Source organism: Heterocephalus glaber, unplaced genomic scaffold (assembly GCF_053883595.1).
Source record: "Heterocephalus glaber isolate CG9 unplaced genomic scaffold, H.glaber_assembly_v1.0 deba00000347, whole genome shotgun sequence".
NCBI lineage: Eukaryota > Metazoa > Chordata > Mammalia > Rodentia > Bathyergidae > Heterocephalus > Heterocephalus glaber.
The window spans coordinates 14,355,850-14,382,811 of record NW_028258143.1 but is presented as its reverse complement, the minus strand read 5'-3'; the positions used below and the strand labels follow the sequence as shown (position 1 = coordinate 14,382,811).

Below are 26,962 nucleotides of genomic sequence, written 5' to 3'. Positions count from 1 at the left end.
TCTAGATTTAATACAATCCACAGTCTACTAGACTCTTCTTACTGTTAGAGACCTATATTTAATTTGATCACATTGTTTTTTAGCTACCTGCATTTATACAAGCTTTAGAAACACAGTTCATTGATTTATATAGTATGTATAAAATGGCACTATTAGTTTTTAAAATTGCAGAGTTACTATTTTAAGCATTCCTCACATAAACAAACTGAGTTACAAACATAATTCATTCCTGCTAAGCATTCAACCCACCTGGTAAGAAAAATAAGTAAACTTAGTAGAGAAGTCTTTCCTGGTTGTCAACATTTATGAAGTTGAAGGTGTTGTATAGTATGATTTACAAGAGGAAATGGTAAGCATTGGTTATTCTGGCTAAGTAGGTTTGGATAAGCTTGATTAAAGACTCCATTAACAATTAAAGTATGAATACTACTTTAGGATTTTACTTGGTATACTGGTTTCTAGGTTCTTTGGAATTTAGCTCAAATTGTTGGTTTTAGAGGAAAGTCCTTGATCTGCTATGTTATCACCCATTCTCACAGAGATATCATTTTAGAAACTGGAATCAATAGAAAGGTTTGTTGCCAATCTCAAGATTTTAATTTTCAGGTTAAGCCTCCTTAACCTCCCTCATCAAGGACCTGGTTCTCTTTGTGGTTGCTATTTTTGTTTTTGTTTTTGACATGTGATCTCCTTATCAAGCAGAGGCTGGTCTCAAACTCCTGGGCACAGAGATCTCCTTGCCTCAGCCTCCTAAGAGACCACAGGTGTGCACCAATGTTCCAGGCCACTTGACTCTCTTTATGTTACTATACTCTATCAGCTAGTCCTTAGAGCTATCCCCTTTTGCCTCTCCTGTTCAAAGGGTTTGCTAAATGACATTTATATAATCTTTTGTTCCATATTTTAGGGTAAAAAGTTGACTGTTACTTATAATTTATTTTCTTGTATACTATTTACAATTTGTCTACCCAAATCACAGTGAGTTAAAAAATCATTCTACATTTCTCTTCAGGCGGCTACTTCAGATTGTAGAGAATCACTGGATAGTACTCAGAAGATAACAACTAATCCAGCTTTCTGAAATATAAAACCACCCAGAAATCCGCAGTGCTGAATAAGAAGTCTATGGGCAGCAGCCAGAGGGGCCATATTTGGGCTGAGAGCAGAATTGTGAATTTGTTGCAGCCCACCTCCACCCCTGGGAGGGCAGAGCCTTCATAGTTGCCTAGGGCTCAAGACTCCATGTGAGATAGGAAAACTTTAAAAGAGGTAGAGGCACAAAGCTCTTAGGTTTATGAAAAAATAACGTTCCAACTTCTAGAATACATTTATCATTCTTTCCTTATTCCATTTCACAAATAACTATGGAGTATCCATAGCTGTGAAGCAAGCTCAGACTGGTTTTCTTTTAGGTCCATGGTATGTCTTTCTTTCTCAATTAAACCAAAAGAACCACCAGAAAATGAAAATTTATGAGCAGCATAATTAACAAACCAAGTAAAAACCCAGCAAGTTCTTGTCTATGAGGTGAGCTCTAAGATATTAGAGGGCAGGCACCACACTCTCTATTCATTCTTTTTCACAGAATTATTAATAGCCTATCTTTGATAAATATTATTTAAATTAGAATGTTTCCTAATTCTATGAAAATTATTTGGAGATGAGTACAAAGTTTGTTGACTGAAAACACTCAATGAATAAACACTGAGTTCTGCTGCTAGCATACACATCTCCCATTTTTTAACCTAGATTTAAGGAATGTGTGACAGCCAATGGAAAAGCTTAAGTATCTACAGCACATGTGTTTACTATGCAAATAAACTGTCATGACGAATACAAAGGAAATGGAGCTCCTCAAACATTGTTCCAGAGAAGCCTCATGTTAAAACGGGGAAAACAGAAAAACTCATGAACATGCAACAGCTGTTAAAAGTAATTTTAATATTGGATCTTAATTATGAGATTGCACAAGGAAAAAGACTTTCTATAAACTCAGATCCCCTATGACAAACATTTATTGTGTTTGGGACCAGGAAACAATATAGAGATAAATGACTTCCCTCTTTCCCCTGCCACAATTTTTGAGTTATAAATTATGAATTATACTCCAACAGATAAAACAGAAAGGAAATTAATTTAAGAGATGAGATCTATTTTGTAATTCAGAGAGCTATTTTATTTTAATTTTGGGGGCAAATTACATCTTAATGCTCAGCTTTACCAAACATCTTTCTTTCTCTGAAATGAATTGCAATTTCCCATTATATCTCTGAGGAGTCCTAAGATGTTTATGCTAAAATTCAGAAGGTAAATTAGCAACACAGTTTCAGCCATTTGGAAAAATACTGTCTAGTAGAGTTTTCTATGATGATGGAAATGATCTACTTTTGTATTGTCCAATATAGTAGCTGCTGGCCACATGAAGCTTCTGAACACTTGCAATGTTGCTAGTTGGATTTAAGAACTTTGTTTTAACTTAATATAAATTGTAAACTAAAATCTTAAATAGCCCTATATAGCTCATGGTTCTAGTGCTGGACAGTGTAGTCTAGATGATGAGAGGTTGGAGGACCTTCCTGTCAGCCAATTAGACCAAGCAGCTGTGGGTTACCCTTTGCAAACTGATACTGCCCCTAAAACCTCAAGGCACCCTTTGACAGCTTAGCCCTGAAAAGCTCTGAGCAAAGCTCTTGGGATCTTGTCTGAGCAAATATGCACATTAATGGGATCAAAAGGATGAGAAACAGGAAAGGTCAGCCCTGCAGCTCCTTCTACCAATTCATGGGTTTCCCTGCTGTGACACTATATACTCTAGTGCTTTGTCATGAACAGCTTCAAAATGATGCTTTCCATGTTATGGTGGCAAGTGAAGAAAGTAAAGAGAGAGCATTCTAGACAAAGAGGATCTGTAAAAATACTAACACAGAATCCTGGAACTCTGCATAGGAAGAGATATGACGTAAAAAGAAATCCGAGGTGGATTTTGCATTACAGAGAATCTGAAGTAAAAAAATATGCTTTGCCATTACACAGAACTCTTCCTTACTTACCACGGAATGCTCAGTTACTAATACTGGTCCCCAAAGCAATCAATTATTTCCTAACTCCATTCCCTGATTCCACTTATTTTCCTGAAGAATACCTTCTGATTGTCCTTTTTACCCGTGTATTCTTTGTTAGCATTAGTTTACCTGTATGTAACTTTAAAAAAGTGAAGAATTTAGGAGACATTCAATTTTAATCACATCTCCTGAGACAAAAAAGAATTGAAATTTTTTATGCCATATGTTTCGTCCCTAGAGATGTTGGCAATTTTTGAACTTAAGTTACTTCCTGTCAATAGCACTTTATCAGCAAAGATTATTTTCCCTGTACACACATACCTGGAGAAGCAGATCAGAAGTCGGTCTAACTCGTTGTTGGAATAGGATGCTTAGTGTTTGGTTCTGCTGCTCCAAATCAAACACTCTTGTTTTCAACTTTACACATTCTTCCCTTAGATCCTACAACAAACACATTGAAAAGGAAAAAAGTCTACCACTGAAAAACATCTTTGCATATTATAACCACATTTTTTATATATATATATATATTTCAGATACATTAGTAAAAAAATAGTATTTTTATTTTTCAAAGCCCCCAGAAATAAATCACAAACAACATTTTCTTCCACAGACCATTGTCTGATAGAATTATTATGTGCAGGGAAGACCAATTTTAAAAAAGCACGTTGAATTCAGAAATGCATTAATGTAGCATGCTATTTTTGAAGACGGTAAATCTTAGCGATATAAAGTCAATTTAAGTTTCTACCTATATATTTTGCTTTTTCACTGTCTTCATAAAAGCAATCATAAAGTACAAACCACAAGGACAACAATGTTTTTGGAGTGAATAGAGATTTGATGAAGTAAAGAAGCGATAACTTTTGATGGGGTCTTTGGATTTCATTTGTGGAAATGAGCTGAGATTCTCGGCACTATGGCTAATAGAGTCAGCGATGCATTTAGTAGGAAAAGGGTAAATAAAGTGAGGTAAATGAAGGGTAAAAGGCCACCTGTAACTCGCTCATCCTATGAGCCAGTGGATTTCTGTATCTTCATGGGGGTTTTGGTTTTTGTGCCAGGGAAGAAGTATAGATAGGCCACCTCAGCAGCATTTTGCAGCAGGGTTTCTGTTTGCTTTGCTGTACTGAGGCTGATGCATGAGGCCTGGAGCAGCTCTTTTGAGTAATTCTGCCTCAGGACAGACTATTCTCCAGAGTTGACACACTGGAGCTCAAGGGTTTCCTGCAAGCCCAAGTTGCTGCCTTTCCTTCTCACCTATGATAAAGTTATGTGCGGTATTTAAATGTCTCCACCCGCTTTGATCCAGTAGAATAAGTCCTCAACTAAAAGTTCTGCAGAAGCTGACCCTTTTCTACATTTCAAAACTTTGTCTTTCACTATTTCCCAGTGTTCTAAAAATGTATTCTGCTCTTACAGTACAGAGAACTAAGCTCTGCTTGTTGTTCTTGAAAGCTCCGCATTTCTGCTGGCCTCTTTCCTCTTCCACCATCACTTTCCCTTCTTACAGACCATGTTTGGCCAAATGACTGAAGTCCAACTCAAACTTTATTACCACCCTGCCACTTTCCCTGGCATCCCCCAAAGTCTGCTCCCTTTCCCAAACTCCACTGAGCCCTCAATGTCTCTTTACAATGTTTAGCATACCCTACTTGGTATGGATTTCATTATTTGTCCTCCAGATTAATCTTTTCAATTACATGCCACATTCCTCCACAGACTGGCAAAAGATTTCAACATAAACAACCACAGAAGTATACTGCTCTTATCTTCTTTGCATTCTAGCATCCGGCACTGCACCACTTTTGGTAGGATCTTAATACAAGTGTGTAATTATTTTGCTGGAGAGGATGATGAAGACAAATTGTATTTTGTAGTGATTGGTGTGATACAAAGTTCCAGATTCTCAACACTTCTATTTTGTGCATCTCTATATTTTGACATGGGGCAGCTGTAGGCTTTAGTTAAGCCTTGTAAACAAGGGATAGCACCAGGGATAACTCCGATGCCCAGCACCTAAATGGTAGTTACAGAGGTAAGTGTGTTTGTGCCATAACCTTGTGTCAAGCTCCTGTGAATTTAGAAAGGTCTAGCTGCCAGGTTATGTGTGAGTATGTACTACCATATCCCGAATATAGTATTAATTCTATTTAAAGGGCGCAAAGAGACAGGCCACAGTGGGGCTCACTGCTTTGTCTATATGTTCCTCACTCATTTTAGTTAAAGGGGAGATGCTCATGTACAAGATGTTTTCAGCTGATTTGTGGCCTACGGTGTAAAGGAGAGCAAAGAAAAGTCATGTTTGGAATGGTGCTCCTAGGAACAAGACCCAGAGAGGTGGAAGCAGGAGTGTACATTTGAACTTACTCATTTGGCAGAGGCCTTCCTGGGGCCTACTCCTTATACAAATTAAAAGGCTAAATTTGCTTTCTTTAGAATTCAATCTCTGCCTTCCTCTCACTTATGCTAATTTTTGCTCTTAGCATGTGAATAACACTCTCTGTTCCCCAACACTAATTGTTTTCACTACTACTAATTAAGTAATTAATAAAACTTGACTGTAGGGTAGATAAATATTAATACTATCTATTTGTTGGGAAAACACAGTCATTCTCATCTGCAGGTAGAGACACAGAAACAGAAACATACAGGGGTGGATCTGCAAGGAAAAGGGGGACCTGAAAGTAATAGCACTCACAATAGCAAAACTAAGGGAAATTTCAAAGGGTTGAAATAATAAAATAAAAAGAAGAAAATCCATGATCGCTACTATTACTTAAGGCATAGTAAAAGCTCATGAGTGGGAACACAACATAGCAACTCTGAGAGCTCTCAGTTAGTTCATCATGCTGGCCTCAGTCAGCTGGTCTGAAAACCGGTAGACAGACAAGAATTGCTTGTATTATTTCTGATAGTCTACTATGTTCACTCAAGCAGTGCATGGTCACTGTGCCCGATATTTTCCATTCCATGTGTGCCTATGTGTCCACACATAAACACAACTAGAGTGGGCACAGAGAGAAAAACAACTCTAACTGCTACTAAGACAGCTGCAAAGAGGTGGCAGCTGGCTGTCTTTGCTTCCCTGTGCTCACAACAGGAACCCATCAACATAAAGGAACAGATGAAATACATAGGCTGGGTACCAGAGCAACTCTCCTGACTTTGAGTTACAGGGGCAAGACCTAGAATAGCCTCCCCAGTAAAGCTGTAGAAATGAAATATGTTTCTCGTTTAGATCCCACAGTCTGAGATCATGTCTTGAGGCACAGGCTGGATCATCTGTTCTTTCTCAGAACCTTTTTTTTCGATGACTCCTTATGTCTCAGGCCTCGAGAGATGGAGCTAACTGAAAAAAAGAAAAAAGGTTGTGTCTTCTGATATGAAAGGAGATACCATGTTTAATTTTTCCACGGGGAAATAATGTCAAAGATTTGACCACATTCGAGAAAGTACAATTGCCTTTGGGTTTAGGAAAACAGTCAGATCCATTATCCTTGCAATGTGCATGTCACTATGAACTGGAGATAGGGACTACAGTGTCACTACTGAGACTGAGCAAAGTGACACACTGGCCTAAAGGGCTCCATCTGCCTTAATAATCTCAAACCATAATTTCCTCAGCGGTACCACTCATTGGAATCCAGGTAAACTGCTCCTGGGCTGAAGAGGATTTTGGACCCATTGATACATAATTCCTGTGGGATTACAATTATTTCGTGCATGTAAAATGCAAAACCAGTATGAGCTATGGGTTGAAGTCAATTTAAGAAAATGCTGATAGCTTCAAAGCAGGACATATGTTGACATTATTACTGGAGTCCTGTTGAAAACTATTTAAATCTGACTTTATCATCTGAAAATATTATAACAGCATACTTAACTCAAAGGCAGTGTCTATCATGGGGATAGAGCAGACTATAGGTAGAAGGCTGTGTTCTGATCTGCCTTACCCACATGACCTTGATGAAGTGGATTTTTCTAAATAGGTCTCAATTTCCTCATTGGTAAACTGAGGTAATGCATAGAACTGTTTTTTTCAAGTCATCAAATTTTTCACCTGCTTCATGGGTAGCGTGTCAGGCATCATCTTGTTAGTTCCCTGAAACTTAAGGGCTGCCACACTCTCCAGGCTTTTGTTGTCACATCTCCAGGGTCTTAAACTGATATCTACAAAGGATACTAAGACCTCTTTAGAAAGAAACATTTCTGGGAAAGGCTGGTCACTTCTTATTCTAACCAAAGGCCTCAGCATCACTCATTTATGACTCATTTATGACTGAATCAGGATACTGCTGAGGAAGTAACGAGTCCTGTGACAGACTGGATACTGCACGTCTTCATCCCAAAGGTCTTCAAATGTTCAATCATTTTAAATCTGAGTGGTGGTGGAACAGTTTCTGAGATTACAGGGAACTGAACCCTTACCAATGCTAGCTGACAATCTCAGGATTATGTATTCACAAAGGTCCCTGGCCATTGTGAAATTCTAGGGTCCCAAATAAGATCAATGTTGAGATACCTTGACTCCACAGTTACAGTTTTATTCTAAATATGTCAGAGTCTGAATGTTCTTGCTGGAGACATCCAGCAATGTTTCTGAAAGTTTGCCGAGGTCCAATGACTCTCTTACTCTTTTATTATCTGCAAGCATAACTAACCATTCCGTTTCAATCTCTGTGTTGATTTTCATTAAACCCCTCTCTGCTCCATAGACCTACAGTGGGGAAAGCCTGTAAGTGACTGAATAAGATTGGGGAGGAAAAATAGTGAAGGGGGTAAAACTGTGTATGGGCTCCATCACTTCCCAGAAATGGGAAAATTATCTTTGTATTCCCACCTTACAGGGTTAAAACAGGAATAACGTGACTTAGTGCATTATAAGCACTGAGTGTGACTGCTTATCAATGCCCAGTAAATATAAGCAGAGCTCCTTCAGGAACCAGATTCTACACAGACCATGGCTACAGAAGTGGACACAGATGGTCCAACTGCCTCTCCTACAAGGGAAATATGTAGGAGTTTGGAATTCTGTCAAGCTACAAAATTGTTTTGTTTCTATTCGAATGATTGTACTGCTGGATTCTGTCCTACACCAGCTCAATTCCATCTTGGTGAAGGACAAAAAGCCATGTAAATGTCTAGTTACTGTACTAACATGCAGATAAGGCTGAGCTTGTTTATTTGGAGGAAAATTTACTGTAGGAAAAATGCTTTTCTTCCAAGTTTGGTGGTAATGGCCAAAACACTGAAGATGCTAGGAAAGTGGCATTTTCAGCAATATAATGGATTTAATGATGATAAAATGTATTTCACAAAAAAACATGACTTTAGCCTGAATTACTGATTTCACTTGCATCTGTGAGCCTATGATTTGGAGGTTTAAATGAAAGTGAGCTGGCTTTCACATTGTCAGTTTAGCATTACTGATTTAGAGGAGTACAGTTAGATCTTTTAATTGATTTCAGAGGCTTTGATGATAAATTGAATTGCCTGAGCAGGACAGAATATGTATACATAACAAGAAATGATATGTGGATGGAAACAAAGTTGTTTTTCCTCAATCAGTATTGGAAGACACTTTTACTTACCAGTCTGGGCCAATTTGTAACATGCCATGAAAATGCTTTTCTGGTTGCCTACTGAAGAGTTGAAGGCATGGCAGATTGTCTTTGTGTCAGAAGAAATGATACATTTGAAAACTGGAGGGTTTGCTTATAATTTTACTTCATGAAGTTGTGTGTATGTATGACTTGGATTAATCATTCAAAGTTTTTGGTTTTACTCTATGCTAACTGCATCCCTCTTTAGAATTAGTTGTCTCATCTGAATTTGGGTACATTTTATTTTCTATGTTGGGCCATTAATTAAAAAGAAGGTTTTGTCTTTTTGCAGCAATTTTACAGCCCTACAGACATGAAGAAGCACATGTTTCTCAGAACATGATTCTTTTGGAATCTCTGACAGCAGCTCTCCCCACCTTCTCGCGTCCCTGAGGAATACTGTCTCACAGTAACAGGTCTGTCTTACAGCTTAACGGTACCAAAGTAGTTGTACCTGTTTACTAGCTTGGAGTGAGGTGACTACTTTTTTGTGGCTGACCTGAAGAGCCCTGTTTTCCTTTTTATTATACTAGATGACTTCTCTGTCTGTTTCCTGAGGCACAATTAGACACAGACATGGGAAGTATTTCATTACTTGCACACAGAGCTGTTATCAGCTCTCTTCCTTCCTTAGTTTTATAATAAAATAAGCACAGTTTTCAACAGAAAGAAAATAATTGAGAAATTAAAGCCTTTGAAAGAGAAAAGGCATTCAAATATGTTATGGCAGAAGTTGTGAATTATCCTGTAATATTTTATTTTCATGTCTTTTTACAGGACTACGACGAGTAATTTTCAGATGGGCACATATTCAGCATAAGGACTTCTTTACAGCTTCCACAGATGTGGCTGTATGACTGAGCACTCTTGAAGGAGATGTAAGTAAGGACCTCTCAACACATCTAAGAGTTCTCCTTAAAAGAAAGCTAGAATATGCTCTTTACTCTTGTTTGGTTGTTGTGGTTACTGTTGTTTTCTTCTGTTATAATATGGGTTTGATGACCAGAGGAAGAGCAGCTCCTTTGAACTATTAGAAGACCCTAGAGAAGCCAGAGACCCTATGGACTTATAGCTACCACATCCACCTTGTACTGACTACCTATAAGTTTATATCTGAGAAAGCTATAACATCTTACATTATTTAAGCCACCATTCTTTTGCCTCTCTGTTACAATGGAACCTAAGTCTAACTCCATATACGTGTACCTAAATCTCTTTATTTATTCATTGTTAGTGTAAAACCTGAAGCAGTTAAAATTATTTGTAGAGACATGAAATTTTGACAAAATAGGAAAGAGGTCTAGCAAAAATGTCATTACAATATCTATACAGCATGTATTAAGATAACATTTAAGTATTTCCACGATAAGTAGTTAAGCTCTGATAAAATTTTTTTCAAATAAAACATTCAAGATGGCACAAGATTTGCTCTTGTTAGTTAGATCCTCCTGAACATGCTATGTGATCTGAGATTTCCTTTTCGAAAGGAAGTCTCCATTTCACAGAAAGAGAAATTAGGAGAAACAAAATCTGTGGGGCCTAGAGCTCAGTTTTTGAGAGGTATTACTCCAAAAGACAGGAGACATTCAATAAATTCATCAAACCAGCCAAATACAGTCAAACAATGACATGAGTTATACCACTCTGCCCAATAACGTGGTCTTACATTGTCTGCAGGCAGAATGCGGAGGCAGCAAAAAGGAGGTAAAGAAATTTCATGCACGGCGTCTACCATTTATTTGATATTTACCACAAAGTGACTCCTAACAGAAATGCTCTATGCTCCTCCTTTCATAGAACCACAGCAATTTGGGGTGGGGGACCTGTTATTTCTACTTTATAGAAAATAAATTAAGACTCAGAGAAATGAAATCCCTTCTTTAACCTATAAGACCTCTTGCTGAATATTCATTTCATAGAAATCAGAAGAACCTACTAACATTTTAAAGTTTGTATTCACTAAATGAAAATGATGGGTCTCTTATTCATTTGAGTATATGGAGAGCTTTCATTTTTAAAAGGCTTTCTACTACTTTATCCAGTCTGAATTTTACAATTCTAGTGGACATTCATTGTTGCTATTTCATAGGCCACATAAAACACACGTGGTTTTAGCCTAGGTGAATAAATAGAAAAGTATTGGACCTATCAATCACAATTTTGTAGTTTGACAATGTGAGTTGTAGTCTATTCACATAAGTACTTAGAAAAAAATAAAGGTAAAAAGTGACCTACCTTTTGAGTGAGCAGAGCTTGAACAACTTGGTTGGCTACCTTTAAAAAACAAGGAAGGAAAGTTGCCATTTATTATATAATAAGACTTTATATGCATAAACTCTAATTTACCAATATGTTTCACAGAGCTTACCGTGGCTAATTAGCTCCTCATTTCCCTCTTTCCTCTACTTCAAGAAAATCTCTCTTTTCATAATAAGCCTATCCTTGTAGGTAATACTTTGCTACTTCCAAAGGTGTCCTTGTTGTTAATTAAAATGGTTCAGCTGGAAAGATCATTCATACCTTGACTTTCACATTTCCATATTTGGAAAAATAATATCCTTTCATATGTAAAGTACCCCCAAGAAGACTAAAAAATGATACAGTGCAAAATACACTCCTAATTATCTGTACACAGCTTCTATAGTTTGCTGATTTACAATGTCCTTTGCCTCTCCTTCCTATTTCTTTGCTAGTATTTCACTGCTTTAAATTACTTGCAATAAAGCTGAATGGTCAAGACTGAGGACAACACAAGTTTCCTGGTTTCCTTGCTTCTCTCCACTGTTTTCACTTATGCCATCCTCTTGTGGCTGCCACCTGTGAAACAGTCTGTCAACTATTTACTCCAACTCCATTTTCCCCTTCTTCCTCAGTAACAAACCCAATTTTTTTTTTTTGGCTGGTTGCATCCAACTATATTTCATTGTCTCCGATGTAGCTACTTGTCCCCATGTAACAAAGTTCTAGCTAATAAGATACAACTGAACTATTTTCTTAAGCTTACAAGATGTCTCTACAAAGAAGGAGGCTTGGCTGCCACCTTCTTCCTTTTCTTGTACAGGGCATGAAAGTGATGGCTGAAGCTTCAGTAGCTACCTGGAAAATGGAAGTCTAATAGTGCAGATGTTTGGGCAGAAGAATAGGACAAGCCTGACTTTGATGATGTCATTGGGCTGTACTGTTTATTTCTGAACTTCTATGTGAGAAAGAAAATGCTATTATTTTGAGTTTCTTCCAGTATACAACCAAACATAATTCTTTCTAATGTATTAACAGAACTCTAGTTTTCTTTAGGCATGAGGCAATTTAGGACACAGGGAAAGCTGGGCTCTTCCTCAGCTCAAAGATGTGAACCTTGATTAATCTATACTAATCTTGCCATTCTGTTGCTTTTTAGGGACTGTTTTAGGAGAGGGCATGGGATGCTATTCAAATTAAAGGCTACCAATATCAATAATGTGATAGTTCAATGACCTGGCATTTTCTCCACATAATTATTCAGTATTTCTCTCTCTCTCTCTCTCTCTCTCTCTCTCTCTCTCTCTCTCTCTCTCTCTCTCTCTCTCTCTCCATATATATATATATATATATATACACACACACACATACATACATACATGTAATACTTCAGTTCATGAACACTTTTGCTTGCTTGAAAACAATTTAGTTTACAAACATAACCATTTGGGAAAATTTTCCTTCCATTTGAGAACTCCACATTGGGTGAGGAACATGACCTCGGCCATCTTTTCTGCACAAACATGAAGTCCACCATCTTCCCCAGCATTGTGGGACGAATTAAGCTTGTGTACTGCATATGTACATAGATGATACAGATTTAGATATAGATATATAGAGAGAGAAATTTAAACTTCATCATAACCTTTGAGCTATGTATTTACGTGGTTGCTGTTCATAAAAACCAAGGTGGATAGGCTAATTAAGTGGTGTGCTTCACTATAAACACTATGAAAATGATAACATTGAAGACTGAGTCAGAATACTGAAATATCTTGACATACAGTACTTCTGTGCTTTACTTTTTTCATTTATTCAGCATAAATTTTCTATAAATCTATTTGGCAGGCAAAATGACTAGGATTTGGTATTATCTGGTAACTGGTTGCGGGTTGGGAATTACAATTACACAATTATAACATAACATGATATACATGTTATCACTATAGTGATACTCACACTCAATTCAAAATTGTGAGACTTACATTTTGTTTTTCTCTTTGTGACAAATTTATCTTTGGTGATGTGAAACTATTTGTGCTTTTTTTCCCTGTTTGGTATAGTGGAACAGATTATAGTAAGAATGTTTTCATGAGCTTAATTGTTTCTTGGCTCAATATGGACAAAATAGCACATCCTTGACAACAGTTAGCTACCAATAATTTTCAGACAAAATTTAACAGGCTGTCATCAACTTTTGGTTAAGGGGCATTCACACCATAAGCAGTAAATGACTAGAATTAGATTGTCCCTAATTTATTATTCAAGAGGAAATTTTTCCCCATCAGAAACTTTCCAAACTTACTTTTGTTGATGTAAAATAAAAAAGGTGTTTTACTGAAAATAACTACAGTTTTGGAGAAAAAAGCCAGAAGCTATCATATATAAGAATAAACCATACTTTCATTAAATGGTGCTTTAGCTTTAACTATTTGTATTGACCACAACAGTGAAAAGTGATTCAACGCACACAAATTTTTTAAACATTTCATTCCAATTCTAAGTAGCAGAGAATTTAAAGTCAAACAATACATCATCTGTTTTATTGCTGGCTAATAAAACAAAGAATTGAAGTATCCATGCGGGTTGAATCAGGAAAAATGCACCAAAGTTAATTCATACCATAAATAATTTACTTTTTTATCTCAAACTTTGGATTTGATTTATATTCTCATAAAACTGCCTAATATTAATATTTTCTTTTCTTCCCCCAAACTGGTCGCTCACTTAAGTCATTCTGTGTAACAGTGGTCACATAAAATAGCTCTATCCATGATTTAATAGGAGACACAGAGTAATATCCTAACTGTAACAGCCCACAGGAGGAAATGTGTTATATCTTTGCAATCCAAGCACTTGCCCTATAGGCCTACAGACTCTATATCTGACATAGTTCCTTTGGGCATGTACTTTGGACAATTGTTTGCTCTACCTGAAAATTGAACAAAGATACACTAATATATTATTTCTTTTCCTGCTGACATGGGGTTATCTTGCCCAGAAGGACTCACAGGTTCTTTGTTGAAGAACAAGCAAGCTGTACAAATGCTTTTCTCCATACTATCTATAAAGACAGTTTCCTAGGTTTTGTTACTACATTTAACAGCCAAGCTTCCCAGATGCTTCAATAGAACAGTTGTTTGGAGCTTGTGCCTGCAACCTCTAATAGATTCACAAGATGATACCTGGAATGGGCCCCTGCCCATAATGTTCCAGCAACATGCCCTAAGCATTTGGGTTACAAATAGTCACATACCCGCTCACCAGCAGGGCCAGCTAATGAGAACAAATAACTTGCAGTGTCCCCTGCCAACTTTCTCTCCAAAGAAAGGAAAAATAGCAGCTGGGCTGTGCCAGAGGGACTTGAGACACATACAGAGCAAAGATGACAGCCCTTAAGCCTCTGGCTTTTGTTACAACCTCCCCCAGTTCTCTGTGGACCTCCCCACTTTGCTCCTAGGAGGTGGAGCCTGGTGGCAGGTGAGACAAGATGCCCAGGAGGATAGCCACTCATAGCTTACTGTCTTCTCAGTAAGAATTCTGTCAGATAAGCCAGCTCCTCTGACACCTGCTTGATCTGCCAATTTAAGAGTTAGCTTTTCCTCCCCAGGCTTTCCATGCTATGGTCTCCCCAGGCAATTCCCTGGGAGGGGAGGCAGAAAGAGGAGAAGGTGGGGCTGCTGAATGGTCTATTGTTTGATTTAAAAATGTCCCTGAGGCTGAATGAACTGAGTTGAGCCATCGGGTGGAGAGCTGGGAGCTACAGGATGTCACTGGTGGGTGTGAGGAACTCAGCAGGCCTCCTGCTTTCTTCCTGCATGGCTGCTTTGTTTCATACCCTGATGTGCTATTTCATCCAGCAAAGGAGATGTCATGTTAGCAAGGTAACTTAAAAATCTGGCCAAAAACCAGACTTTCAAAATGTGCTTTCGAGGAATTTCTTATGCTTCTGGGCTTGGTTTACTGTACTGAGCCAGCTGGGGGAAAGCAGAAAGAATATTGGGCCAGAATCACAAGACAGACTTGGGTTTACAGACTGGTGTTATGCACGGATATGCATGGGACTGGAGGAGCAATGATAAAAGAGGGGAACAATCCGTCTCTCAAGTTGTGACAAATGCATGAGATGACAGATATAAGAAGAGAAACCATCCAAGGCAAGGCCTTGGTAGTCATTCCGTGAATGTTAAGTGTGAAGCAGAGAGGTTGGACTTCAGAGGACACAATGCCTTTCCAGGTAGACAGAAAAGAATGCTCTAAGAGTAGGAGGATTTATTTGTAAAGGAATGAGTATGTACACATATTTTACACATATAAATCTTGTAAGATAAAATTAAATAAATAATAAATAGAAAGAAATAAATACATGCCCCAAATACCACAGGATGAGGAGGGCTGTGACAACGATGAAAATCAAGTCTTCCTAATCCAAAGCCCATATAGTCTAATTTAAATCAGTCGTATAGGGGTCTACAATTTTCTTTTCAGCTGATTTAGCCTTTGGATTAAGTTTGGGGTTAGGCATATTAAATGACTGTTCATCTCTGAGGAGATAACTGAAGAAATTATTCTAAATATGTTTGTGGGATTTCAGGAAAACTCATTTGGAAATTAATTTCCTGCTGCTAGTCTCCACACATTCACTTAAAGTAATTTAACAAATACACATTAAACAACTAATGTGGGCCAAGAATCATGCTGGATCATGGAGAAGTAGTGGCAAGTAGAACATAGTTGCCACCTCAGAGAGTCCAGGGCAGAAGAGGAGATCATCTGCTCATGATGTTGGTGCTTGGAGCATGTGAAAGCCATAAGGAGATCTTTTTCCAACTATATCTACAGGGGTATGGATTTTAAAGATTACACAGGACCCAGAAGTGGGGTATACCTGAGAATGTCCAGGTAACGATTCCACAATCCAGTCTAAGCACATAGCATATCGATCAGAGAGACAGGTAAAAACTGTTCTTAATGACCTACTTGTATCTTTAGCTTTGGTCTAAAAGAAATTCTGGTGCTTTTTTGTTTCTATCTCTAAACCACATTCAGTGGTCTCATTTGCTCAGCCCTTGTGGTCCAAAGTGCAGGAGCTGGAGAAGAACTCAACTACAGCATCCCTGCCAACTCACAGGACTTGGGCCAGTCTGACAATGTGAAGGTAAGGGCAGCTTCTCCAATTTTGTGTGCAGCAGCTCCACCACCTATGATGTCTGTGGAAACTTCTATTTTCCTCTCCCTGAGTATTAAATTATCCCCAAGAGTTAAGTTCAGAAAGTTAATTTTTTTAAGTCATTATACATCTGTCTGATGGACAGGGGTCCTGGGAAGACACTTTAGCAAACACTCAATGAGGTCTACATTTTGGCTTGTTGCTTTGTATTAAGTCAGAAATTACAAAAACCTTCCGCATGGGTCTGTCCTTTTCTATTGCTATATCCGAGCGTGTGTCCACATTATCACCCTCCCTTGCATTGTCAAAATGCTCCCCAAAGCACAGCACTAGGAGTGCCTCACTGTGTGGTTCTTAACCTTGGGTGAGTATTGTAACACTGTGGAATGTTTTAAAACATCCAAATGTCCAGGATCATCCCTCCCAGAGCTGAATTGGATCAGAATCTCTGGGCAGGACCTCACCAGCAGCATTTTGAAAGCTCCTAGGCAAGTTTTTCTCACATCTATCTTCTGTGACCGTCATCCTTCACACTTCTAGTAGTCTGAGAGCACCAGTGAGCTCCCAGCACCTGTGAGAGGCTGACACCAGCTAAAAGTTTACAGTACACTGCTGAATCCATCTAAATGCCAGGTGCTGGCTTGAGATGGTATTTACTTATTTTATATGTGCCATTATACTTCTCTACATAGGAATAGTTGGTTTGAAAAGAATTGTGGCCAAGGCAATACTGTGAATAAACAGTAATTCACTGCTTGCCAGTAAACTGCCTGTCAAACAGCTAGACTGAAAAACTGGATTCAAACATGAAAACCTCCAAATACTCAAGAAAAAAAATGAGAATAATCCATGGTTTTATCATTGTACTGCGAGGCAACACAATGAGGAGACAGGAGCAGTCAAGGTGATAAGGAAGTATGCGTGTGTGTGTGGGTGTTTACATGCTTGTGTGTGTGTACTTGTGTGTGTGTAAATGCACACTTACCAAGCCAGACTGTGTGTGGGTGTATGTATCTATGCATTTGGGTTTGCTTGCTGCTGAATAAACAGACTCTTTTAGTAGAAAACAAACAGGGAATTTCAGACATCCAAGTGTTTTCCCTACATCTTCAATATGTTCTCCATTTCTCAGAAAATAACAATCAGTACAGAAGGAATTGAGGAACATTTTAAATTTATATGTTATTCACCCGAGTATGTTTTATGAAGCTTACTAGCAAGGAAATAACTTACATGAGGTCTTACCTTGTTAGTTTGTCTAATTAGTATAAAAAGCCTTGAAAAGAATTTCCACTTGGCATTATTACTACATTGAAGTACCCCTTTGAGAGTGTTCTCTTACAATGCATGGAAATGGATCGTCTACCTCATGCAATTAGTTACAAAACAACTGGCATGTGTAATCAGGGGCAGGATTCATGAATACAAAACATGTGCATTGCTCAGAGGTGGTTTGTTTTTACAAAGCATTGCTTTGGCAACTTTTAATTTTTGCTATTATGAACCAAGGGACTCTCCCTCTAAAAATTCTACTGTCAGTGGAAAGTATATGAAATGATTCTCTGGGTAAAAACAGGTTTTGCCTGATACATTCTGACAAAACATACACAACGTAGGCAGGGCAAACACGTACAAAATATTATCTGGATTCTACAGGGAAATGCCGTAAGTCTCTTGATAGGTGGGGAGGGGATAAGTGAGAGAATTGTGACAAATAAGGTCCTGTGTTGTGAGTCATATAAGTGTGACTTCTGAATACAGATAAGGTCTCAGTGTTAATTTCTATGCTGGAGATTAAAGTGAAATTTTGCTGATCAATACATGTAACCTAAGGGCATTATTTGTTCCTTTAAATACTCCTATATCGCTGAGCATGGTGGCATGTACCTCCCAGTACTTGGAAGGCTAAGGCAGGAGGACTGCTGGGAGGTCCAGGCCAGCCTGAGCTACATAATGGCTTCAAGGAGAGCCTGAACTACATCATGAGACTGTCTCAATCAATCAGTCAAGTCAATCCACCAACCAATCAATTCATCCATCTCCTTGGGTCTACTTGGTCTTTCTTGCTGTAAATTTTTTGGATCAAGAGCCTGGAGGGAGCAGTGGAGGCTGCTGAGTTGGCCTCTCTAGACCCTGAGTCTTTATGCACTCTTTTTGTCAACTAACTTTTTGTGATTCTATTAACTTTGGACCCTGTAAAGATTATTATTCTTGTCTTTTTAAGTCCTGGCAAGGCAGGCACAAACACTATTTTACCTTAGTAGTCAATGTATATGGCTGGAAAATATTAAATAATTAAAATACTGAATATTAAACCATTCAGTAAGTTTTCCAGCCCTTGTAAGAAATGAATACAAAGTGGTCTGCGTTAGGAGGATGAGATCGCAAGTGCAGTAAGCATTCATATCAGGCACAGAGCTTGCCGACACGCGGATTGCGGGGTTACCCCCAACTCTGACTCTGGGGGTCTGGGGTGGGTTGGTGACTCTGCGTTCCTCCCTCACAAGGTCACAGAGAGGAAGCGAGTACAGCAGGTTCAAGATCTACTAGCATAAGAAAGCTCCAAGCATGACCAGTAGTCAAAGGACAGAAAACTGCAGTCTGAAGGGATCAAAGAGGTACACGGAAGTGATGTGGTGTCCTAGCTGGATTGGAGCCTACGTTCTTAAGGACCCGCCCACCACCTTCTGGGATAGCAGGTGAGAGAAGAGGGAGATAGAAAGGATCATAAATATCAAGAGGAGTTGGTTAGAAAATAGTTTTCTAATTGTTAGTTGGAGGAAAAGACTGAGGCTATATTGGTAATTCTACTGATAAAGTAGGAGAACAAGATTAAACAGTTTTTTTCTTGTTTTTCTCAAAAATCTGTATCAGCCACAGTGCAACAAACCTCAAACTGAATCTTCCAGAATACATGTCAGATTTAGTGTACTGAGCAGAAGCCTAAAGAGGTTATCCCATTTAAACAATGGCTCTGATCACTGACAAGTCCCAGAAGGGCACTACCTGGGCAGGTGAATGGCCAGTCCTGGCAGGAAGGCAGAGGATGGATTGTGGGCAGGATGTGTGACAGTGTGAAAGGAATGGCAGAGAGGGAACGAGGGTTTTGCATGCACCTCAATCTTTCCGTCAACCTCCTAGAAACTCTCAAATGCCCACCATCTTTGCTCTCATCTCATTATCATCATATAATATTTATTGAGTTTATTCATGCATGTGGCCCTGTCTTCTTCCATTCAAATTTTCTTCTTCACTTCCTCTTCTCTTTTTTGTTCATGCTCAATCTCCTAATTTTTCCCCCTCTGGCTGCCAACAGTGATGATCATCCCCACCCACTCTATCACCGATTTCCTTTTCCAGCAATGACATCCAATTGCAGCTGCAAGGTACTCTGATCCAACATGGTTATTCTCATTCATAGTCAAGGATCACTCACTGGATGGAAGAAATTGATCATTCAATGATTCATACTCCAGTTTTGTCCCAGGAATATAAAGCAATAACCAAAAGGAAATTTACCGATGCCTGTATAAGGAATTAAGGAAGACTAGAGGGAGGGAGGCGGATGGGAGTAAGACAAGGAGAAAGAGACAGACACACACTCCAATCTTCCTCCTCAGTGGCCACATGATCACAGCTTCCCCTTGAAGAAGAAAATGCTAATGATCTGTGGAGGCTGGCAATATTCATGTACTAAGATCTGATTAAAAGAACGCTAACTAGTCTGGCTTCCTATTATAGGCCTTTCCATTCACCTTACCTCATCAAGACATCTCTCATACTGTTCTCTTTGCTTTTCATTTTCCAAAGCCAATGCTGAATTCTCTGCCTGCAGTAAGATACAAAAATAAGACAAATAAATCAATGAAATGTCGTGTTATGTGACAACTTACTCAATACGGTTACTAAATATATCCCCTCAGGATCCAAAATAATCTTTTAGAAGTACCTTTGACAAGTCTGTTCTAAGGACTATTATAAATATCTCAGGGATGCCTTCTGTCTTATCAACTCTCTCACAAAAATACATTACAATTTTAAGAAATATAAAACTTGATATTCTGAACAGGTAGAAAATCAAATCATGGCTTGATATGAGAGCATTCTGAAGAAAGGTTACGATGTTTATCTCATTCTATGAAAATGTAGAGGTAAAAAAGAATGCCTTAATCCACTTCATTAAGACCAGTCCTGTTCTCACAGACCAGTATTTGTTGGGGCCACAGAAAAAAATGCCAAGTCAAGTCTAAAGCATGATTCCAAATTTAAACTGAACATGCTATTTTGATGTTAATCAATGACTTAAAAACAAGAAAATACTGAGAAAGGTAAGACTTGGACTATTGTTAAGCACCCCATTAATCACTGCTTTCACGCTCCTCAGAGGTATATGAGTATGTGAATGTTGAATACGGTTCCTAGGAGAGCGTGTATAATAGAAGGGAGGGAGAAAGTAATCACTATATGTGTATTAGATTTCAGAGAGGACAGGAAAGGTTAGCCTGAGATGTGCCCTCAGCCGCTGGTGAAGCAGTTCCTCTGTGGCCCCTGTCTGCACTTCTGAAGCGTGAGAGCCAGCCCTACCCAGAGCTGTGACAATGATAACTCATCCCACCCCCTCCCTATCCTTCAAGCAAATTTGGCTCTGCCTGCCCCTTCACCACAGCCCTCCTTGACATCTGGAAGTGGTGCTCTAAATCGCTGTGTAGATAGTATGGCATGTTTTTAGGTGGTTCACAGAACATTGTTTCTCCATAGGTTTTCTCCATCCATTTACAAAAATGTTTTATTTGGAAATAATTTTAAGCTAACAGACAATTTGCAAAAATAGTATAAAAACTCCCACATACCTTTCCTCAGATTCATTAATCATTAACATTTTGCTACATCTGCTATATCACTTACTTTTTCTTTTTTTTTCTACACCTTGAAAGGGGGTTGAAGACATGACACCCTGTACCCTTGAATACTTCCGTATGTATTTCTGAATAACAAAGACATTTTCTTGCACAACCACAGTCTAGTTTTCTACTTCAGGAAACACAGAATTAATATAGCATGACAATTTGATCTATGTCCTTACTACAGTTTTATCCTTTGTCCCAATAATATTCTTTATAGTAAATTTTCCAGTCTACAATCCTATCCACAATCACGCACTACATTGAATTGTAGTTGTCATTCATCCACTATCTTTTAGACTGAAACAATGCCTATGTTTCTTCTTAACTTTTCCTCCTTCCCTTTTTTAGGAGAGGGTAGTTATTGTGTAGACTGGCCTTTAATCTGGGTTTGTCTGAAGCTTCCTCATGAACATTTGGTAGGAACAGCACATATTTGATGTTGGATATGTCTCAGTTCATCATATGAGTCACATGGTATCCATGTGCCCCTTTACTGGACATGTGAACTTTCATCATGTGCTCAAAATGGAGTCTGCTAAATCTCTCCACAATAAAGTTACTATTAAATTAAGATGTAAATTTTTAGATGTACTACTTTTAAATTAAGATGTAATTTTGGGTGAGATATTTTGAGATCATGAAAATTTCCTCTTGCTCATTAAATTTTTACTTATTATTTTAGCAACTATTGGTAATTTTTACCTGAATCTATGATTACTTCAGCTGCAAATGGTGATTTGTAACTCCATTCTATCCTGTAATCTGTGGGGTATACATTCCAAGCCCCCCACTGAGTCACTATAAACAATAGTACTCAATGCTACGTATAGTTATGTACCACATAATGATGTTTGGTCATTGACAAACTGCTCATATGATGATATTCTCATTAGAGCATATCACCTAATGAGAATGTAACTGTCTTAGTTTGTATATGCATATTCTATGTTTACACAACAATAAAATTCCTTAATGGAACACTTGTCAGATGGTATCCCTACTAATAAGCCACAGAAGACTGTATACTATGTTTTTTCCTATGCATGTGTTGTACCTATAATAAAATTTAACTTGTGAATTAGGCACACTAAAAGATTAATAGCAATAATAAAATAAAACAATCATAACAATATAGTGTAATAATATTACCAACATTATTACCTTTTATTTTGGGTCATTATTAAGTGAAATAAGGATTACTTCACCAAAACGAGTGACAGTTCAACAGTGATTTGTCAGCCAAGATAGCTACTAAGTGACTACCAGGTAGCATATACAGCATGAATCACTGGACTAAGGAATGATTCACACTCCAAACAGCATGGCACAAGATTTCATCATGTTAATCAGCATGGTGTGCAATTTAAAGTTCATCAATTGTTTATATCTGGAACTTTCTATTTAACATTTTCACACCATAGTCTGTGGTGAATAATTAAAACTGTGGAAAACAAAACCATGGATAAGGGGTAACTACTGTACATTTACAAATGTATTCTAGCATAAGGAAGTACATTTTCCATTTATTAGTATGTATGCAGAGATTCTTACATTATTCAAAGGGTTATATCTCATTACTACTAATATTAATTTTGATGCTCAAACTGTCCCAGCTTTGGATGGGCAAGCCACTTTACTCTGGTGTCTGTATCATTTTGGTGCATTGGCATCATTTCAAAAACTTTCTTTTTTGACACAAGTAAATGTTCCAGGTCCAGCTCACATTTTCTTTGCAGCATTCCTGAAATCAGCCATTTGTCCAAGATATCCCACTTGTTTATTTGGTGAATGATATGTGGAAACCACAATCTGAGTGTTGCCTGGTGTAGTTGCTACTGGGAAGCCACTGCTTAAACTTCCTTTCAGTGGAAGGATTTCTTTCATTTTCTGCACACCCATAAAGATGTACAGAATTCTTTTTTCCACCTTCCATTCCTTTTTTCATTCTTTACCTTCCAGGATCAAGGGTCAGACTATCTCCACCTAATCACAGTGCCACTCTCAGGAACACAATGCCTTGTTCTTCGTTTGGTCTTCAACCTTGCTCCTGTGGGCCTGCCTTCTGTTTTAGCAACCCTTCTAACACTCCAACCATATTCCTTCAGTACACATCAAGACAGATGCCTGCCATAGTTCATCCTTTTGCACTCAGGTTGATCATCTCTTTAGATCTTTTAAGCAGTGTTTATCTTTACACTGTTCTTTCTTCATTTTCTATCCATACTAGACTGAAAGCTTTTCCTGACTTGTTGCTGCTTCAAGGATTGCTTCTGGTCTATCATACTGAACTTCCTCCATCCTGAAGCTGGTGTAACTGTTCAGCTGCTCCTCCAGCCCAGGTGAGAGGAGCAGATTCTGAGTTCCAGGTCCACGCTGTTGCAGAATGCTGGGCAATGCTAGGGTGTGCAGTCTTTAACAAACTATTTAATCCTGTTGAGTTTACAGTTCTTTGGTTAGTAAATGAAGGGAACAAATTAGCTAACCTACAGAATGCTGTCCAGTACACAGATATGTGTATTTACTTTCAATTGTACAATTATTGGTTTCTTTGGAGAAATGTGGCTGTGGTGGGATCTGCTGGTGTTAGTGAATAACTGAACATAGGATAATGGAAAGAAATAACTGAGAATGGCAATGCCATTGGCATTATGTTGTTTTCACTTTAAATGTCTTGGAAAAATGTGCACAGAAATAAAGCTGAAAATGAGAATTTACATGAGATGTCTGTCTATATCTTATGCCTACCCGTATTGCGTTGCAATCACATGACGATTGATCCATTCAGATAATTACCCTCATTATACTGTTTACATTACGTGCCTCATGTTTACTGCTCTGACAATCTATTATAGGCAAGCAAATTAAATACCTAACGGGTGCTGGTAAACACACAATAGGCACATTTATGGTTACTCTGTTCAGTTACAGAGACCAAATTAATTGATGTGATCCAACACATCCTAGGGGACTTGAAGATATTAACAATTATGCCAGTGAAGTTAAAATAATCTTGAACTCATGATTTCCTTTAATCCATTTGCATTTATTAGAGATTCAGGATTAACCTGTTTCCAACAGGAGACAACAGGGAAAAAAAAGAACAAAAAAAAATCTCTTAATTAAATGTGATTTAAAGAAACAGTGAATGTTTGCACAGAAGGGATGGAAAAGGATAAGGTAGAGAGGGGAAGGAAAGAAAAGATGTACATATTCACTGCTGAGAATTATAGAAATTACAACACTTTTCCCATTTTAAATGTGTGTTATTAATTCTGTATATCCAGAGGGTATAATTAGAGCACTCAAGTATATGTAAAAGTGAATTTTTGTGTTCATTTTTCTCTCTCACAACAATCAAAAACTTCTGTAAGACTTAGTCCCTGACTTAGAAAATTTCCTGTGCAGTGTGGTTTCCCCAGGACTCCAAATTATAGTGATCTAAATATATTTCTGGTTTCATCTCTAAAATCCTTACAGTACTTATAAAATCAAAAAGCCTCACAGAATAAGCCCCACTTTATTTTGGTTTGCTGTGGAAAAGGGTTCCGAATTAATATATACTTAAAAGGACTTATGTTTCTTAGAGGTCCTACTATGTGAATAAATATGCTGGTCAAGGCTTAAAAGTCACTGAACAGACTGATGCTTCTAAACTGCTATTGCACATTAATTTTCCCAATGCATATTATGTTTAAAATATTTTCATATTATAAATTTGCATAATATATCCTGTTCCACAGACAAAAGTTAGGATAGTTTCGTGCAAAAACCTCCCTCTGCACAAAAACCTCCCTATTCACCCACCAGAAGTTTTGTAGCTGCTGCTCCATAGTACATGCTGTTTCCTTAGCCAAGACTAGCTACTTTTACTGCATGAAGTCCCCTTCTCATGGGGGCTGTGGTTTAGTTCTGCTGCTCTAGCCTGGACTGTGCTTCACTTTCCCATAGGCCTTTCTAAATCCTACTCAGTGTTTGTGGCCTGGCTCAGATCTGCACCTACAAAATTTAAATGGGGACACATATTTACATTACTAAAAATTCAGACATACAAAAACATCATGAAAACATTACCAAGAATTTCCTTATATCATGCACTTCGATTCTGCCAAGGTTAACTTTTGACCACACTTGATTCATCATTTGTTTTATATCTATCTATATAATCTCCAAACCAAATATCAGTATGCAACACTTGGTACCTTTTGACAATGGGAAGAATTTTAAAAGCATATATTTCACTATGTTGAACATTATATTGGAGACTGCATTTTTGATCGCCATTTATAACTTTTACTTGTACTTATTCTTTTGTCATAGTAGTAGACTAAAGAAGGTTACAAATACTTTTTAATTAGCTTCTTGAATCTGGGCTTGCCTTACTGCCTAGCTTAAAACATTCCTTCTGGCTTGAACCACTGGTGGTACATGCATGAGTGACCCCATTGGAAGCTTGTACCACCTCATGTTCAGTCATGCATGTATCACACCACTGGTTCAGAGCTGCTGGGCAGTGAGACATATGAAGTACAGCCCCATAGTGAACGTGTTAAACAACATAATGTAACTAAAAGGTCACTTTAGGGACTTCTAAGGATAGGGCATGAACATTACAGTTTCTATCGGGGTCTCCTAAAAAAATACTAGTTCTTAAAGACCTGTGCTACCATGTAAGAATTCTAAATGTTTTGCATTGGTATAGAGCCCAAACTATATGGAATGCCACATAGGATGAGATGTGATGTGAACAAAGATAGGCCAGAGAAAACTAAGATACCAGACACAAGAGTGAAGAAGCCATCTTGGAAACAGATCCTCTATCCCCAGCCAACATCACATGGACTGGAGAAGAATTATCTGCTATGACCTTCCCATATTTTCAATACACAAAATTGTGACAAAAATGAAATAGTTGTCGAGGCCTCAAAGTTTTGGGAGTATTTGGTTGCAGAAGACTAGAATAATCATATTTCAGATAGGAGCTTCAACATAAATTCTTTATGAATGCCTTCCATTACTGATCTCTTGCTGTATACCAGGTGCTATGATAGGACAACCACAAGTTGTATGAAACATAGGGAGGACTACTGCGAAGAAGGATATAGTCTAGTAGAGGAAACAAATTAATTTTTCCATTGAAAGCTATAAGACAATATGATCAGAGCACCCTCACCCAGACAAACACACAAACCAACTGACTTTGGATAAGGTAGGAACAATGTTCCTTGGAGAAGTGACCTTTGACTCAACTTACTCAACAGGGATTCAAAACAATGAAAGTTTATTGGAAAGGATGACAACATGATCATTTTGAAGAAAATATCAAGGAAATGGCATTTCACTTGTTTTAGCCATTTGAAGGAAACGATCCAACCAGGCTAGAATCCTGGGGTAAATACTGTCAAATTATTATGAAAGCAAATAATGTCAGACAGCAGCCAACATTCACTGCAGAATGACAAAAAAAAGAACCACTTAATAATGCAGAAGTTGAGCAGGGATAGAATTGTGTGGAAGAATAAAGAAAGCAGGAAGAAGAGGCTGTTATCTAAAGGAGAGAAAAAAGGTTAATCCACGTTAGTTAAAAAGGTTGCATCCTGTGACTTTCCCTGCTGCCAGTGCTGGTCATTCTCAGGACGCCTTCTTCCATTCCTGCTGAAAACACTTCAGTAAAGGCAAACAAGTCAGAAAAGATTAGGATACAAAGTATTTCTCTAAAACCATTGTTTGGCCCCAAGCCTGGGGCCATTTCTCTAGGATTGCCACCTAAATCAGAGTCCTATGACATCTGCTATAGACAGCATACTTAATGGTGACAGCTCCATCCTGACAAAATTAGGGTATAGGCCAAGGAACTTCAGATTCAGCCTTCCAAGCAAAATAGAAAGGTCCCTGAAATGTCCCTAATGACACTGTGATCTATTCTATTTTGAGAGGTAGCTAAAAGCACTATGAGGATAAAGTACCACAAGATAGACAAAGTGT

The 26,962-nt window shown here is 38.1% G+C and overlaps 1 protein-coding gene across 18 annotated transcripts in view; it reads right to left on the bottom strand.

The window, feature by feature from the left end:
- Nckap5 (NCK associated protein 5) overlaps positions 1-26,962 on the bottom strand; it is a 915,317-nt gene that overhangs the window by 183,975 nt on the left and 704,380 nt on the right. For 17 of the 18 annotated variants that reach the window (XR_002386357.2, XM_021236818.2, XM_013076858.3 and 14 more), the window contains 3 exons: positions 19,837-19,905; positions 10,904-10,942; positions 3,384-3,503 (listed from right to left, as the gene is read on the bottom strand). Coding sequence is in view for 17 of the 18 variants with exons in the window: in XM_021236818.2 (XP_021092477.2) it covers positions 3,384-3,503; positions 10,904-10,942; positions 19,837-19,905 (228 nt within the window). In the remaining variant the exon portion in view is untranslated. The remainder of the gene's footprint in view (positions 1-3,383; positions 3,504-10,903; positions 10,943-19,836; positions 19,906-26,962) is intronic. The other variant, XM_087195889.1, reaches the window with a different exon arrangement.